Consider the following 17,419-nt stretch of genomic DNA (forward strand, 5'->3'; position numbering starts at 1 on the left):
GCCAAGGGTGATACTGCCCACAGTGAGCTTGCCCTCCCACATCAGTCACCAACAAAGAGAACCCCTCCTCCCCCTCGCCAACAGACTTGCCCACAAGCAATCTGATAGAGGCAGTCTTTCAAGGTTCCCTCCTTCCAGATGACAAGTTGACAAAAACAAAACAGAACAAAACAAAAACCCACAACTAACCGGCCCGGCCACTATGCATGCCTGGCTTTTCCGCTTCTTGGCTTTGGTTTTTGTTTCAGAGGGGGCAGAATGAGACATGAGGTCCACGCTGGCCTCAAATTCACTATGTAGCTAAGGATAACCTTGAACTCCGATCCTTCATCCACCATTTCCTGAGCGTCTGTCTGACTTTCCTGAGTGGCATTTTCTTTTGCCAGTGTCCCATCAGGGCATCCATAGGGCTGGCAAGGGAACAAATATGGTGTCCAGAAGGTTCCCTTGTCCTACCAGCCTCTGCTGGTGTGACTGGGCCTTGATTCCATATGGAATGGAGAAGGTTTCATGGTCTTCCTGCAGGCAGACTGGGGTAAAGAAACACCAGGCCTGGCCTCCACCCATCGGATGAGGCGCTGCAGGGTGCCTTCCTGTTGACATTCACCTGGTTCCCTGCTACGTCGAGGCTGTTTTCTCATCTTTGAGAGTTCTATTTTAGTTTTCTTCACTTTACGATTGACCTTGGGGGGCGGGGGGGGGGGGGGACACAGAGACAAGACCATACCATCTTTTCTGGGCTGCAGGTATCAGGCCTCACAAAAAAAGACTGGTTTCTGGAAATTCTGTGATGTTGACAACATGGTAAGGAGCAGTCAGCACGATGGCGGTTGGCATACAACTGTCTTTTGTTTGTGTTTTTTAAGTCCACAGGAGGAAACAACTTGGGAGATGAGTTAAGGGTCTTTAAGTGGAGCGTATAAAGGCAAGGTAGGAATATCAGTATCGGGTGGAAAGATGGGTGAGTTGTCAGCAACAGAGAGGGTTGGGGCAGTTCTGCAGGAGATGCTGAGCTGTTCGGACACGGTGGGTAAGGGCAGCAGAGGTACATTCGTGCACAGGGATGCACCTTGAGTCAGGTGCAAGGGAGTGGGGAACAGCACCTGGCCAGCTTCCTAGGCTGACTGTATACCCAGAAGATCCTGTGCACGGGCGCTCCCTCCCTTTTTGACTCCACAACTGCTCATTTCCCCAACTCCAGCTCAAACACAACAATGTGTCATTCATTCATCTCCTAGTGCCTGGCACTGGGAGGGGAGGAGGGATAAACTGGGCAGTGCAACAGCCGATGTGGAAGCAATAGCATATTTCAGGAAGGGAAATGGTGAGCATCGTCTCTGGAGGTGGGCACAGGCCCTGCCGGGAATAGAGTGCGGTGCATTTCTCTTCTGGCCTAGAGATCCGAGGGGTGAAGGAAAGAAAGCCGATCGCCGAGCTAGAGCTCAAAGATCAGCCCAGGAGCTCCTCTGGCGCCGCTTTCCCTGGCGCACCCAGCTCCATCTCCCGTTGCCACAGAGACAGGTGGTTGCTATGGAGACTGACTGCCACGACCAGCCAATCCCGAGCTGCTGTTTCAGCTCATCCTGGCGCCTGGAGGTAATAACTCCTTCCTTGGACTCCCGGCGTCCTCTGCCCAGTCATTGAGCGATAGGTTGGGCCATCACTCATTAAAGTAGCCCTGCCCACTCTGCAAAATACATATCTATCTCCCCAGATTAACCCGCACCCCTGGTTCTGGCAGCACCTTTTGCCTATTCCAACTAAGAGACGATGTCACCTTGGGAGGAGCCCGGACTCCAAGTGGATGCTGGATGCTGCTGGAAAGGCGGGGCAGGGCGCAGCCTTCTGGCCCTAGACTCAGCAGTGTGAGAGAAGTGATGGGATGAACGTGGGGAATGAGCGCCCTCCCTCTGGCACTCCGCAGTGCCTGGCGCGGTGGCGCACGCTCACTCGGCTTGAGAGGCGGGCGGGGCAACGCTGACGTCATCCACGCCCCCCCCCCCCAGCAGAGGGGCGGTGGCCGAGCTGGCTACTCCGAGCACATTGACGGACAGAGGGACAGAGAGAAGGGGGACCGGCAGGCACACGTCCAGGCCATGCCCGGGGAGGCTGCGCGTGCTGAACTGCCGCTGCCTGAGGCAGGAGGGCCAGGATCCCGCACAGGTGAGACCGCAGCGGCTCCCCGTTCTGGCCAAATACCTTTCTCTGGCTTTCTCTCTCTCCATCCCTCAGCCTCCTAACAGTCCCCTCCTCTATCTTTCCAGACAGGTTCTTCCCTCTACATTGCATCCTTCCCCCACCCCCACCCCCAGGATTTCATGAAAGCCTGGAGGCCGCAGGGATCATCCTCCAAACCTGAAGCCATGAAGGGCAATGTCTTTCACTCTGGGCTGGCGCGAGGGGGGTGCTCTTTGGACCAAGTCCCATTTGCTTGTGCGCCACATCGCGTTTCTTTGTCCACAGAGAGCTATGGGGCCACAGGACCCACGGTGGGTGGCCGGTTTGGAAGCAGGAGTCCCAGAGGGTACTGCAGGCTTACCCGGTGACCACCAGAGGGTCCTTTGAAGTACCTTAGGTGTCCAGGGCAGCAAGCGGCTAGACTAAGAAAGGAGGTGTAGGGCTGATGGGAGTCCAGCCAGAGGACACTGGCAGAGCTGAGTCTGGAAGGTGAGGCCTTGGGGAGGTGTCGTGGCCGGCAGTGGTCTTAATATGTAGACGCTGGAGAAGCAGGGGCATTATGTTGGTGGGAGCCAGTCCACTTGCAGGCCTGAGGGTACTCTTAAGCTTGAATGGTCCCTGCTGGAAATGAACTGTGTGGGGCTTGGGCAAAGCCAAGGGCACCTTGCTGTGTGCAAGAAGTCATCTGGGGACAGAATGGGCAAGAATGGGGATGGCACCAGTGCTGGGCCAGAGGCCTGACTGAGAGCTAACACAGATACCACCCTACTCTTCTTGGGGGACTGACAAGTCAGGCGGGGGACTCCCCAGACCCAGTGGCAGGCTGGTTCCTTTCTGGCTTGCTTGGTGACTTTGGATGAGTCATGAAACAGACAACAACAACAAAAATCCCCCACGACTTTGGCCTTTTATTTCCATTTTAACCTTGGCCCAATTCTGCCCTTCTTCTGCCCTGAGGCCACACTAAGAAGTAGAGATGGCAAGAACCTGACTTCAGGACACCCAGTGATGGCTACTAACCACACCCACTTCCAGTGCCAGGTGTCCCTCAAGAGACCTGAAGGATCCCCTTCCCTTTCTGTCAGAACCCCTGGTTGCCCTGGTAGCCCAGCTGCAGGCCGATGAGCCCAGCCAGTGTCGAAAAGCCCAGTGCCCTGACACCGCTGAGAGCAGATATAGGGGGAAGTGGCCGTCTCTTCTTCAGCCTCCCTCTCGTCCTGAGTGAGATCTACCCAGCAGCTGAGAAAGACAAAGCCACGGTGCAGGCCATGTTGCCCTGTCACCAGTGAGCATGGTAGAGCCAGCAGCATTGGCTGTGTGCCTGCCACGGCGGCAGGCCCCTAGGCACTGCCCCTCCCCCGCTCATGCAGGACTCTGGGGACAGTAGGAAGGCTTTAAGTGGATACTTCAAAGCGATGTGTGTTTGGCCATGGTCCAGGTAAGAGAGGAGCTGGGAGCTGTTACAGAGGTCACAAAAAAGGGGGGGGGGCTTACAAAATGATGCTTTCAGCACCCGGAGTACACTGGCGGGGCTGAGCTAAAAGCCACGGGACTCAGTGACTATGCTGTGATCTCAGTGGTGATATACAGGCCAGTAAGACAGCAGCAGCCAGAAAGTTAGGAGGTGGTATGGGTGCTGCCATCTGGAGAGGTTTGTCTGCTACCTTCCTAAGTACTTTCAGATTCACGGGGCATCATGGCATGGGCATGTTTGCAATGTGGCATGTCAGCTGAGGGCATGCCAGCCCATGAGTACCTGTGCCTGAAGAGGCTTGGAGAAGGATCCAAGGCAGGCCAGGAGCTCCCAGAATGGCAGGGGAATCTGTTACCATGAGTGGCTGCCACCATGGAGAGGAAGAGGCCAACCTTCTCTCAGCTGTCCTGTTCCCATGGGCACCTGATCACCATCATTTCCCACCACTGCCCTTTGGAGCAGATGCTACCACTCAGATGCTGGTACATGTCTGTCTCTGTTCTCCAGAAACTTAGCTGCATACAGGGCTTTGTGGGGAGCTCTGGGAAACCTGAGGTTGGCCTCGAGTATAGGCAAGGGTAGGGGAGAGATGGGCTAGAGACAAACCTCCTGCTTTTCAGCAGAGCTGGAATGTTCCAGAGCCGTAGTGTGTGGGACCCTAGCCCTTGCCACAGGGAGGAGCTGGCATTGTCCCATGGATTCTCATAGCCCTGTTCCTGCCAAGCCCAGGTAAATCAAGCTGAAATAGCAAACCGGACTCTGAACAGAGACAATGGCTGATTGTACCTTTGTAGAAGTGTCCCAAGAAAAGCCTGGGTTTCTAGTACACATTCCTCATGGCTCCCCTTCCTATAAAGCCTGTCAGTAGCTGCCTGCTCTGCTGACATCCCTGGAAAGTCTTCCTCAAGTCCACTTAGCCTCCATGCCACCCTCATCTCTGCTACCATCCCTGGCCAGCCCTCCTCTGCAATTTTAGCCATGGAAACCTGCTGTCCCATGTTTCAGCTCTTCACCTGGCGTGGCCTGAGATGTGTCCAGTAGGCATCTCGTGTCCTTTCCTGTCTCCACAGATCTCACATGTGATGCAGCCAATGCCACCATCCTGAAAGGGGACCAACGGGAGCCCCATGCCCTGACCCCAGGGCCCAGCCTTCTGGCTCTCACATTCCTGTCCAGCAAACCAGGTGCCCGGCCCCAGCCTGAGGGAGCCAGCTGGGATGCAGGGCCCAGTGGGGCTGCCTCAACCTGGGTGGACCCAGCAGAGGGTAGCCCAAGTCCAGGGGTCCTCCCCGAGGGCCTACCTCTCCAGCCTTTGTCTGCTGAGGTCCCTCTCCCCACCACCCTGGAGCCCCGCATCGTGATGGGTGAGGAGACATGCCAGGTCATCCCTTCACCCAGGGCAGCCTGGCCAGTGCTCAGGGACCGGGAGGGTGGGCACATGGCCCTGCATCCACCTCCGGAGCTGTGTTCTCAGGGTGATCCTCCTGTGCCTTCCCCTCCCCCCGACCTTGAGTCCTACTTCACACCCCCCTCCACTCCCACCAAGACCATCTATGGCCTGCTCCCTGACCATGGGCCCCACAGCGATGCCTGGGACCTGGAGGCCGAGCTGCTGGATGAGTTACTGGACTCAACGCCAGCTTCACCCTCAGGCTCCTATATTACAGCAGATGGGGACAGCTGGGCCTCATCACCTTCCTGTTCCCTCAGCCTGCTGGCCCCAGCTGAAGGGCTGGACTTTCCCTCCGACTGGGGCCTCTCCCCGTCAGGGTCTGCGGCGGATGAACTAGAGCCACACCCCACAGACCCTCCAGAGCCCCCATCCTCGGAGTCTAGCCTCTCAGCCGACAGCAGCTCTTCCTGGAGCCAAGAGGGCCATTTCTTTGACCCGACCTTCTTGGCCAACGACCCGATGATCCCTGCCGCCCTACTACCCTTCCGGGGTAGCCTCATCTTCCAGGTGGAAGCCGTGGAAGTGACACCCCTGTCCCAAGAGGAGGAGGAGGAGGAGGAGGAAGAGGAGGTGGCTGCTGCTGCTGCCACCCCGGATGAAGACCTGGCCGGAGAGGGCGAGGATGACAGCACATCTGGTTCCTTCCTGCAGTCACTGTCTGATCTGTCCATCATCGAGGGCATGGACGAGGCCTTCGCCTTCCGGGATGATACCTCAGCCCCCTCCTCGGACTCGGACTCCGCTTCCTATGCCGGGGCAGATGACGACAGGCTGTACAGTGGGGAGCCCCATGCCCAGCCCAGTGCCGAGAGTACAGAGCAGGAGCACAGAAGCAGGGTCACATTTCAGGGGACAGAGCACGAAGCCCGTCTCACCAATAGCCAGGAATCGATTGCAGAACTAGCAGAAGAGGCTCCAGTTTTAGGCAGAGAGTCTGAAGCTACCGTGCCCCTCCCTGATCTGCAAGCAGCTCCAGACCCTCGGGAGGAAGCTACCACAGTCACCCCCAGGGGAGGGAACGAAGAAGTTGATGCGGTTGCTCAGCAAGCACCCAGCACACTGCCCCAGCCCTGCCAGCAGGGGCTGAGCACAACTTTAGGCTCTAAGCCTGTCCCTGCACAACCAATTCTAGATCTGCAGGAAGAAGCAAGCCCCACCTGTCCAATCCTTCCTGATAACCTGGGCCTTCCCTCCACACTGGAATATGTGGCTGTGGCTTCAGTGAGACCCCAGAAGGCCGAAGGAGCTGCTGCAATGCCCCAGGACTCCCCTATTACTTTAGCCCCATTATTGCAATGTGCAGATCCCGCCTCAGGCCCAGAGTCTGTGGCTGTAGTCACTCTGAGGCTCCGGCAAGACGAGGGGTGTGTCATAGCAGTGCAGGATGCTCTTGTGGCACCATTGCCTCCACTCCTACAGAGTACAGATGTGACTACATTTGGGTTCCAGCAGGCTGAGGAAGGCATCACAGAACCCCAGGACTCCCCTGTGGCATCATGCCCATCCCTGAAAGGCTTAGACCCAGAACCTGAGGCTCTGGCCACATTGGGGTCCCAGCAGGATGAAGGGATTGCCCCAGTACCCCAGGACTCTGCTATAGCATGTCTACCCCTGCAAGGCTCAGACCCCACCTCAGACCCAGAGCCTGAGGCTCTGGTCACATTGGGGTCCCAACAGGATGAAGGGATTGCCCCAGTATCCCAGGACTCTCCCATAGCATGTCTGTCCAGGCAAGGCTCAGAACCAGAGCCTGAGGCTCTGGTCACACTGGGGTCCCAGCAGGATGAAGTGATTGCTCCAGTACCCCTGGACTCTTTAATGGCATGTCTACCCCTGCAAGGCTCAGAACCTGAGGCTCTGGTCACACTGGGGTCCCAGCAGGATGAAGTGATTGCCCCAGTACCCCAGGACTCTTTAATGGCGTGTCTACCCCTGCAAGGCTCAAATCTCACCTCAGACAGAGAGCCTGTGCTTGCTGCCACACTGGGACCACAGCAGACTGAGGAGAGTGACACCATACCCCAGGTTACCCCAGTAGCATCATCTTCACCCCTGCAAAGCTTAGATTCAACCTCAGAACTACAACCTGTGGCTGCAGCCACACTGGTGTCCCAGCAGGCTGAAGGCAATGCCACAGCAGCCCAGGACACCCCTGAGATGGCACCTCCTTCCCCCCAAGATACAGATTCCATCTCCGACCCAGAGCTGATAGTCCAAGACACCGTTCAGACACTGCAAAGAGAAACAGGCTACACCACAGAGACAAAGCCTTCAGCCTCTGAGGTCCATCAGGAATCAGGCATGGCCTTAGGACCAAAGCCAGTGCCCAGGGAGCAGGATGCAGAACCCCCTCTAGACTCGGCACTCCCAGCTCCAAAGCCAGCCCAACAGAATGGCTCAGAGCCAGCTGTAAAAGCTGATAACTCTGGGGCTCCAGAAGAGCCATGTCCCACCTTGAGCACAAAGACCTCTGAGCCTGCATCTTGTGCGGGAAAGGAAGTAGCGGAGAGCCTATCTGCACTCAAGCAAGGAGCATGTCTTGAAACACGTGATGGGGTCAAGACCCACTCACCTCAAAGAGAAGCCCTGGGGGCCAAGAACAAGCGGGGCAGAGGTCACAAAGCACCAGGGCACGGAAATGGGTCTAAATCGGCATCCCAAGGTATAGGGGAGACTTCCAAGGCACATTCTGCTGCGGGCTCTGAGGTCAGCCAGACACAGCTGACCTCAGCTGTGGAGGGAAGGGCCCTGAGCAGCAAGGACACCTTGGGCCCCAGGCTTCCGGCGGCTCTATCCGTGCAAGCCAGGCTAGGTTCCTGCCCAGGGTCCCCAGCAAGGGCCACATGCACACTGAGCAGAATCTACTCTGAAGACACTGCCAGGTCTGCGCCACCCTTCCTGCAGCTGGAGCCCATGCTAGGCCTGGGTAGCAGAGAACGGTCTCAGAGGACCCCAGGTGCCCTTAATCCTTCCCCGGCAAATTCCGCTAGTGACCTGCCCACTGCATCCCAGAAGAGGTTCCTGGACCCTGACCCTCCTGCTCCCAGTGCCCTCGACAGGGCATCCCAAACACCCCCAGCCTCCTGCCTGTGTCCCACTCCCCAGAAAGCCTCTGTGGAAGAGGAGCCCCCAGCCTCTCGTGGTCTGATGCCTCGGGCAGAAGCCCAGGGACCTGTTGCTGTTACTGCCTCGGGATCCACAAAGCCTCTGGGGGCCCGGCAGCGTGTCAGCCTCTCACCTTACTCCACCCTCAACCCCAAGGTGAACCCCACAGATGCCAAAGACCTGGCTTGCATCATCTCAAGCCCCTGCCAAGTGCCTCCTCCCTCTGGGACCCAGAACCCAGCTGGCCCTCGAGGGTTCCCAGCCCATGAGCAACAAGAGGATGAAGACAGCCTAGAGGAAGGTAAGGGTATGTGGGGGTCAGGGCCTGGCCAGCTAGACTTCTTCTAGGGAGACACTAGAGGATGATGGGACTGGAGGACCCTCTGCAACAGCAAGAGGCCCTCATACCTCACCTCCCCCCTTCCCCCAGACTCACAGAGGGCCCCAGGCTCTGGCCAGCATTCGGACAGCCATGGGGAGTCGTCCGCCGAGCTGGATGAGCAGGACCTCCCATCTCAGAAAGCGCAGTGCCCGACACAGGTGCTGGTCCCAGAAAGGGGTGGGTGTCTGGGCATTTCCCCGGCCCCCGCAGATGCTTAGCCTTCACCTTCCTACAGGGCTCAGCAGGCAGCAATGAGGAGACCATTGCCAAAGCCAAGCAAAGCCGCAGCGAGAAGAAGGCTCGAAAGGTCAGCTGAGGGCTCCCCCAGAGAGCCCTAGGAGAGGACATGTATACAGGGAGGCACCCTTACGAACAGCCCTCATAGCCTGTGGCCAGTGAAATCCTAGCCACGAAAAGGGCTTTGAGTTAAATCTAGTAACCCTCACCCCTAACACTGGGATGTCCTGAGGCCCTTCAGAGGGAGGTCAGCCTGACACGGGGAACGGCAGCCACCTAGATACAGGTAAAATGGTCTGAGTCTCCTGCCCTCCACCTCAGGCAATGTCGAAACTGGGCTTACGGCAGATTCAGGGAGTCACCAGGATCACCATCCAGAAGTCCAAGAACATCTTGTTTGTCATTGCCAAGCCAGATGTCTTCAAGAGCCCCGCTTCTGACACCTATGTGGTCTTTGGTGAGGCCAAGGTCTGTCATGCTGTCATGTTAAGGCTAAGGCTATAGCCATGCTGTGGTTTGGGGAAAGGCCAGCAGGGTCAGTGAGCTCTGTTCACACAGCTGTCCTATACTGCAGATTGAGGACCTGTCCCAGCAAGTACACAAAGCTGCAGCAGAGAAGTTCAAGGTGCCCTCAGAGTCCTCAGCACTGATCCCAGAGTTGGCACCTGGACCCCGGCTGAGGCCAGAGTGCGAGGAGCAGGAGGAGGAAGATGAGGAGGTGAGGCCTAGAGGCTCCCAACACTTGACTGGGGGTAGAATAAGGGCAGGATGGGATTCTGCCTGGGCAGCACCCTGCTCACGGGCCTCAGGCAGCTAAGCCACCCTCCTATCCCCTCCACCAGGTAGAGGAGGCTGGACTGGAACTTCGTGACATCGAGCTGGTGATGGCCCAGGCCAATGTGTCCAGGGCAAAGGCTGTGCGGGCACTGAGGGACAACCACAGCGACATCGTCAATGCCATCATGGTGAGCACTTCCGCAGCCCAGATGCCCCTATGGCGGTCCTGCAGAAAAGGCCTCTTTTAACCTGGCTCTTCTTCTGCAGGAACTGACAATGTAGCTACTGACTGGAAGCTCAGGCCGCTCTGCCTCTCCCCAGCCTGTTGCCCAATAAATGAGTGTCACATCCTCACCCTCTGGAGTCCCCTCAGTTGTGTGGTATAGTCTCTATCATCTGTATGTCATCACCATGCCACCATCACCCTTCAGTGTCCATCAATCTCTGCTGTTACCTGACTGCCCTCTGGTGTCTCCCCAGTACCCACGACATCCCTCATCACCCCCAGGGTTCCTTCACCCCTCTCTGGCTCTCAGATCCAGCTGGAGCAGCATGGCCATGTCCTCCCTGTCCTTCCCTTCCACACACACCCTGCTGGTGTGCACATGGGAACATGAGGGCATAAGTGGGCACAGGGTGGACTACGGCTTGTCTTCAGTCTCTGTACACGTCCAGGAAAGAATTAGCTGCATGTCAATCAAGAGACCACTCCAACTGTCTTGACTGTCTTGCCTTGGCCTAGGCGCCCATGACCAGCCCCAGGATAGCAGATGACAGGAAAATTCTGTCAAATACCGTCCTGAGGCCATGACTGCTGAGACCCCAGGGATACTCTAGCTTACCCAGGAGACAACTGAGGTGTCCACAGAGCCCCTGGAGCTCTACCACAACCACCCAGGGCAGAGACAGTCCTGGTCCTCACACAGCTCTTCTGCCCAGGACACAGCACTTCCTCCCCGAGTGTGGGCAACAGAGGAAGTTGTCCCCTCAGCCCAGCTTCCTAGGGCTGCCTGAACCCAGGTCACTTCCCTCCTTTCAGTGGCTAGGAGAGCTTTAAGGGGTCTGAAGGGTAGAGGCCAAAAGGAACTCAGCAAGGCTTAAGAGAACAGCTGACTGGGGAAGGGAACAGAATGAGGCCCATTGGGCCAAGGCCAAGTCAGCCTTTCAGAAGCCCCAACTCTCAGCTCTTGTACCTTCACTTCTGATCGTCCAGGAGGCCTTCACAAAGGGCCAGAGCTGCTACTGTCCTGGAGATGATCTGTACAGAGAATGCAAAGAAAGGAAACCCTGCCGAGTAAGAGGTTCCCAAAGTGTCTGCTCCTGTCCCTTGTTCAGGGTCAAAGCAGAAGCACCAATCACCTCTTCTACTCAGGCCCTGGACACTGTTGGGCACTAGTGGTCCAGCAGACAAGGGTCAGGATGGAGTGCACCCCCACCCCCACAACAACATGGCTTTCAGCTAACTGGAACAGAAAAAAAAAATGCTTGACAACTGGAGATTAAATTATTCACATTGTAGTAAACTTCTTTTTAAGGTCTCTGAGAGTTAGAAGAGGAAAATCATGTGCAAAATATCAGCTGTCCAGGGCCAGGCCGACAGAACTGGCTCTTCCTGCCAGCTGCAACTGGCCCTCCCCGAGTGGGGATATGCTACAGGCATTGCTGGGCCCCCGAGGAAGAGACACAGAGGCTTCCGCCCTGTGCTGGGGCACATGTCCTGTGGCAGCTCTCCACTCCTTCACAGTAGAGGACCTGGCCACCGGAGCCACCTGTGTCTGCAGCACCTTCCTAGCTCCTAGCCAGGAAGGCCTGGGATGGCTGTATGAGACAAGTGGATGCTGTCACGACCCATCACGCCGAGTCCTGGTCCATGCTGCAGCCTAGCGCTTCAATATCACTACTGATGTCCAAGATCATGCGGTCCCACTCATCTCCCTCCGACGGCGCTGACCGGTCATCAGGGCTGCCTGTGGTCCTGTTCCCGTTGGTGGTGGAGGTGGAGGTGGTGCTCAGGGCCCGGCGATGCCTGCCAAAGCTGTCAGTGATGATGCCACGGCCGTCTTTCACGCCAATGGTCTCCAGGAAGTTTTCAAAGTGCTGACTGTCCTTCTCAGGGATAAAGGGCCTCAAACCTGCCAACACATGACCCAGAGTGACATCTCAGGGGAGCTCGGGACCCTCACACCTTACAAGCTATGCCCTGGGGCCAGGTGTAATTAAATCTGACTCTGACAAGAGCCCCCAGCTATGGATAGCTTGGTATCTGTCAATCTCACCCTCTTTGGCTTTGAGACATGACACAGGTCAGGGGCCTCTGACCTTCAAAGCCCCTATCTTACAGGGCAGAAAGTCAAGGCCACAAAGCCATTTGTAATGAGGTCTGTCCTCAGAGCCAGGACTCGTGCCAAAGCCAGTAACCAAACCCAGGGTAACCTTCCCAACCAGGAAGCTGTCCTACTCAGGAAGACCAGCGTCTCAGAGTCGGGGATCCAGAACCCTGATGAGGGCAGGCAGCCTGGGCCCGCCCAGACGGGGTGAAGAGTCCCCGCACACAACGGGGGAGTTTACAGACAGCAATCCTCTGAGGTGGAGCCTTACAGGAAGGAGGAGGAGGAGAGGAGTTCAAGGTCATCCTCCCCTAAACAGCCAGTCTGAGCTACTTGAGACTTTATATCATAAACCCAAACTAAAATAAACCAAACACATGAAAAAGCGCCCTAAATGGCCTGCGTAGGTGAGGGCCAGGAGGTGGTAGAAAGGCCTAGAGGCTAGCAGATTCTGCCTGCCTGACGCAGGGTTCTAAGCAGCAGATACCCACAGCTCAACTACTTTCTAGCCCACTTTTTCTGAGTCTTCCTAGCCAGCTCAAGCTATCCCCCTGCCTCAGTATCCAGAGTGCTCAGATGATGGCTGGGCCCTTCATGCCTAGCTCTATACCCACAGCTGGCAAAGATGCAGCTGAGAACAAACTGGGGAGGAGCTGGCTTCAGGCTTGTGAAGGACCATTCTGGGCTGGGTGCCAGGGACCTGGAACCTGAGCCTGCTGGCTATTTGAGCTGGGAGTGAGGAGCTCAGACTAGACCATTGTGGGTCTAGTCTCCAGTCCTTCACCTCCCAACAATGGAGAGCCCCAGGCAGGCAGCTGATGCTCACCAGGACAATAGGAGCCAGGTCAGCTGACCTTCCTTGGTTCACTGAGAGCACAGATAAGACCCTCACGGATCTCATTGAGCTATTGCCAGCTCACTGTGTTCTGAGTGCTGGCAGGACGGGAAACCACAGATACCAAGGTCCCTTCCAGGTGTGGGGCCGATGTGTCAGTGACCCTGCCAATACTGGGCTCGGAATGAGCTGGGCTCTGCAGGGGTCTTGGACAACAGCTCATCCTTCTATCTAGATGGTGTCTTTGCTTTTACACTCACCAAATTCCCACATGCTCCCCCAAACCCCCTTCAAGAGTCCCCTGACTCTTCAGCAACCACTCCTGACTTGGAGGGTTTGTTTAGACCCCGTCTCAGGACCCTGTCATGCTTCCTGGCACAGCCAATCCAGCTCAGCTCAAGGGGCTAAGCACAGTGAGAATACAGCTACGCCAATCCTGAAGCCTCAGACAAGCTTTGGCGACAGACATGTCTGATGGAGCTCCTCCCCTCTGGACTGTGCACATTCCCAGAGGGGACCAGGGACCCTCCCGTGCCGCACTCACCAAGCAGCAGGAACTTGCGGCTGTCCCCATAGAGCTGCCGCAGGCTGATGCAGAACTCATGGATGGAGGCCCCATTGCGGTATTCGTGGAGCAGTGCTGCAAACTGCTGGATCTCCTGCGACGACAGCTTAGTACGTAACTGTGAGAGAGAGTGCAGAGCAGTGAGGGCTGGCACCGTGTGTGTGTGTGTGTGTGTGTGTGTGTGTGTGTGCATGTGTGTGTGAGTGTGCGCATGTGTGAGTGTGTGCATGTGTATGTGTGCGTGTGCGCTCGTCTGTGAGGGAAGAGTGCAGAGCAGTGAGGGCTGGCACCGTGTGTGTGTGTGTGTGTGTGCATGTGTGCATGTGTGTGTGCGTGTGTGCATGTGTGTGTGTGAGTGTGTGTATGTGTGCGTGTGCGCTGGTCTGTGAGAGAGTGCAGAGCAGTGAGGGCTGGCACCGGTGTGTGTGTGTGTGTGTGTGTGTGTGTGTGTGTGTACACGCTCGTCTGTGAGGGAAGAGTGCAGAGCAGTGAGGGCTGGCACCGCTAAGTGTGTGTGTGTGTATGTGCGTGTGCGCTCGTCTGTGAGAGAGAGTGCAGAGCAGTGAGGGCTGGCACTGGTGTGTGTGTGTGTGTGTGTGTGTGTGTGTGTGTGTGTGTACACGCTCGTCTGTGAGGGAAGAGTGCAGAGCAGTGAGGGCTGGCACCGATAAGTGTGTGTGTGTGTGTGTATATGTGCGTGTGCGCTCGTCTGTGAGAGAGAGTGCAGAGCAGTGAGGGCTGGCACCGATAAGTGTGTGAGTGTGTGTGCTTGTGTAACAACTGGACCCCACCCTTGCCACACCCCCAGTGGCCAAGGTTCAATACTTGGGTATCAGGCCCTACTGCAGATCAGATACACTGGTCATGTCTGGCTTCATGTGTACCTGCTATGGGGTCAGAATGCCCACCATATGTCCCTGTCATCAGGCCCAGCATACAAACTACCCAGAGAACCAGGAGGAACACAGATCTGCTGCCCCAGCACAGAAAAGTCCTCAGTAGGGCTGAAGGGAAGGAAGCTAGCTAGCTCTGTGTGGAGCAGACCTGGGGGTAAACAGATCTAGAAGGTTGACTTTTCAAATCTAAGATGCAAGGAGGCATCAGGCCTAGGCACCTGAAGAAGCTGTTGTTCTTAATCTACACCAGCCAAACGCCCAGCACCAACTCGGGCCGATAGACCCCCACCCCCACAGAAACCCCCCCACAGATGCCCGTTCCCACAGACTCCTCCCACTCCCACAGGCCCCCTTCCTCCACAGACTGACAGCAGCAAAAGCGGGCAGATGTCAGAGCCGCTGCCTACCGTGAGCATGTAGTCGTGCAGCAGCTCCGTGGCGCTCGTGCTCAGTTCACTCTCGCTGACAGTCTTGCTATGCGGCGAGGCCTGCATGCAGAAGGGCAAGGGCGGCAGGCCTCCCACATCTCCGGAGTCAGAGAAGCAGCTGCAAAGGCAAAAGGTGAGTGGCCCCTGACCACTCAGCTCCTCACTACACAGCCTCATGTGCCCAGTTAGGGCTGAGGCCTGTCAACCTGCTTACAAACATGACCCTAGAAGCAAAGAACATAGACTAAGGAAGAACTGCCTGGGCGTAGCTGACTCCTGGGATCAACCTTACAATGGAGCTGAGATGGGTTCTGGGCAAAGAGAGGGAGTTCAGTGAAAGGGCTAGGACAGAAGGCTTGGCCTGCTTAGGTGGTGGTCCCGGGAGGGACGGCAAAGAGGGGCAGGACGGCTGGGAAGATGAAGGTTGAGCTAAGAGGCTTCAGGAAGATGCAAGTCACCACACTCTGAGCCTTTCCCAGTGGCCCTTCCAGAGGCCACAGAAGATACAGAGAAGAAAGGACTGCCAGGGCTCTAGGGGTGGACATCTGGGGCACTGGACTCAGAGGGGCTGAAGAGAACTTGTGGGGCTGCCGAGACAGAGACTGGACACAGAAGACCATGAATTGGATGAGCCAAACCCAGAGCTCAGGACATGTACTCACAAGGTGCTGGCTTCAGCATCGTAAGTGTCCTTCATGTCCACTTTCGTGGAAGAGTCATCTGTGCAAAAGATACAAGACACAGGGGACTTTTGAGTACTGGGTAGATGCTTCAGTCCCAAGTACCCAGCTGGTCCTAATGCGAGCACTTGCTGCAGGTAACCCCAATGCCACACCTATAGGCAACAGTAGCTGCCCCAGCTTTGGGAACTTCCTATCCTGGCAAGCGCTGAGTGTCCAAGGCAAGGTTCCTAGACTTGAACCCACATCCCTCCTGAGGATTTTGGTCAAACACGCATCCTGTCATAGGCTGGGATAGAGTCCACACAGGACTCACAGATGGCCAAGGAAGTAACAGTTGCTTTTGGAGATGTCAACCATGTGCTCAACTAAACCAGAGGGATAACGTCATTTGTCTCAGGGGACGCAGCAGAGGCCACAATGTTAGACAGTTGAACCTCAGCCTGGACATAGCTGAGGCCTCAGAATCCCGGTCCCCAGTATAGCAGAGGATGAGGCTGTGTAGTTAAGACTGCACTCTGCTTCTCCAAGCCCAAGGAAAGTCACTCCACCACCAGGACAGGCAGTGACGGAGGCGCTCAGAGAGGCAGAGTCTTGAGAAAGACTAACAGGGAGCAGGAGGCTGGTGATGCAAGAGGGGCCAGGCATATGCAATGGCATCTGAAGATGTCACTTTCTCTCCTGGGACCAGGACTGCAACAGTGCAAGGCAAAATAATGCAGGTCACTAATTAGCAGACCCTGGAACAGGAAGATGACCCGTGCTGTGGGGTGGACGCAGTGCACTAAAGGCCTTGTCCTAGCTGAAGCTCTAAGTTCTAGAAACCTGAAGGTATGGGGCCCAGCTATGCAGGTGGGTCACCGGGGCTATGTTCAGGACTATGCCCCCTAGACCTGTGTCACGTCCTGCCCTCCCACCACATGATCTCACCATGGTCTAAGAAACCTCTACAACAGTGGTTCTCAGCCTGTGGGTCGTGACCCTATACACTTTGCATATCAGATATATAAATTACAATTCATAACAATAGCAAAATTACAGTTATGAAGTAGCAAAAAAATAATTTTATGGTGGGGGTCATTACAACATAAAGAACTCTATTAAAGGGTCACAACATTAGGAAGTTGAGAACCACTGTTCTAAAAGCTGGAAAGATCGGGAAAATAGAACCTCTGGAGCATCTAGAAAGGCTTCAGCGTCACAAGGCTTGTGTTGAACACTGAGAGAGCTCTGATAGGGCACGCTTTCTGACAGGACACGCTTTCTGACAGGACATGCTTTCTGACAGGACACGCTTTCTGACAGGACATGCTTTCCGACAGGGGAGCTTTCCGACGGGAAGCTTTCTGTCAGGGGAGCTTTCTGACAGGACACACTTTCTGACAGGGGAGCTTCCTGACAAGACACACTTTCTGACAGGACACGCTTTCTGACAGGGGAGCTTCCTGACAAGATACGGTTTCTGACAGGACACACTTTCTGACAGGGGAGCTTCCTGACGAGACACACTTTCTGACAGGACACAGTTTCTGACAGGGGAGCTTTCTGACAGGACACACTTTCTGACAGGACACACTTTCTGACAGGGGAGCTTTCTGACAGGACACACTTTCTGACAGGGGAGCTTCCTGACAAGACACGCTTTCTGACAGGACACACTTTCTGACAGGACACACTTTCTGACAGGACACACTTTCTGACAGGGGGAGCCTTCTGACAGGGCGAGCTTATACTGTGTAAGACATTACTCACTGGGATCCGTCAGGGCAGGTAGGACCCAGCAAGCAAGCCAGAACTGCTCCTAAAAAGTATGTCTGCAAAGACAGCTACATCACTGATGTCACCAGTCCAGGAAAGAGGCTGTGCTGCAGGCAGAGGAGCTGGGGCACCCACATGAGCCCGAGACACAGGGCTGCGGGATCTGGTACTTCCACTTGGTTTTGGTCCTACAATTATCATGTCTTTCCTTGCTCTGCCTCATCCTTCCTTCTGAAATAAAAATGTTCACCCTCAGCCGGGCAGTGGTAACACATACCTTTAATCCCAGCACTCAGGAGGCAGAGGCAGGTGGATCTCTGTGAG

The 17,419-nt window shown here is 55.9% G+C and overlaps 2 protein-coding genes across 3 annotated transcripts in view; one reads left to right on the forward strand and one right to left on the reverse strand.

Moving 5' to 3' along the window:
• Positions 1-1,903: 1,903 nt before the first annotated feature.
• On the forward strand, positions 1,904-10,395 carry Nacad (NAC alpha domain containing). Its single transcript, XM_041669591.1, has 8 exons — positions 1,904-2,163; positions 4,723-8,511; positions 8,641-8,750; positions 8,828-8,899; positions 9,151-9,297; positions 9,404-9,547; positions 9,672-9,794; positions 9,874-10,395. The coding sequence occupies exons 1-8, from the start codon at positions 2,097-2,099 to the stop codon at positions 9,886-9,888; spliced, it is 4,467 nt and encodes a 1,488-aa protein (XP_041525525.1). The 5' UTR covers positions 1,904-2,096; the 3' UTR covers positions 9,889-10,395.
• A 710-nt stretch (positions 10,396-11,105) lies between these two features.
• Positions 11,106-17,419, reverse strand: part of Ccm2 (CCM2 scaffold protein) — a 55,609-nt gene continuing 49,295 nt past the window's right edge. For both annotated transcript variants that reach the window (XM_041669260.1, XM_041669261.1), the window contains 4 exons: positions 15,320-15,377; positions 14,637-14,775; positions 13,313-13,451; positions 11,106-11,738 (listed from right to left, as the gene is read on the reverse strand). In XM_041669260.1, coding sequence (XP_041525194.1) covers positions 11,458-11,738; positions 13,313-13,451; positions 14,637-14,775; positions 15,320-15,377 — 617 coding nt within the window. In that variant the 3' untranslated portion in view covers positions 11,106-11,457. The remainder of the gene's footprint in view (positions 11,739-13,312; positions 13,452-14,636; positions 14,776-15,319; positions 15,378-17,419) is intronic.

This window comes from Microtus oregoni, unplaced genomic scaffold (genome assembly GCF_018167655.1).
Source record: "Microtus oregoni isolate MIOR12 unplaced genomic scaffold, Mior012 000019F_ref0000042, whole genome shotgun sequence".
NCBI classification, from domain to species: Eukaryota; Metazoa; Chordata; class Mammalia; order Rodentia; family Cricetidae; genus Microtus; species Microtus oregoni.

What these genes read in the sequence shown, in the direction of transcription:
- Nacad (XM_041669591.1), top strand. Translation starts at nt 2,097, where the DNA reads ATGCCCGGGGAGGCTGCGCGTGCTGAACTGCCGCTGCCTGAGGCAGGA. An exon ending in TGAAGACAGCCTAGAGGAAG is followed by an intron (nt 8,512 to 8,640) that starts GTAAGGGTATGT and finishes CCCTTCCCCCAG; the next exon opens with ACTCACAGAGGGCCCCAGGC. An exon ending in GCGAGAAGAAGGCTCGAAAG is followed by an intron (nt 8,900 to 9,150) that starts GTCAGCTGAGGG and finishes CCTCCACCTCAG; the next exon opens with GCAATGTCGAAACTGGGCTT.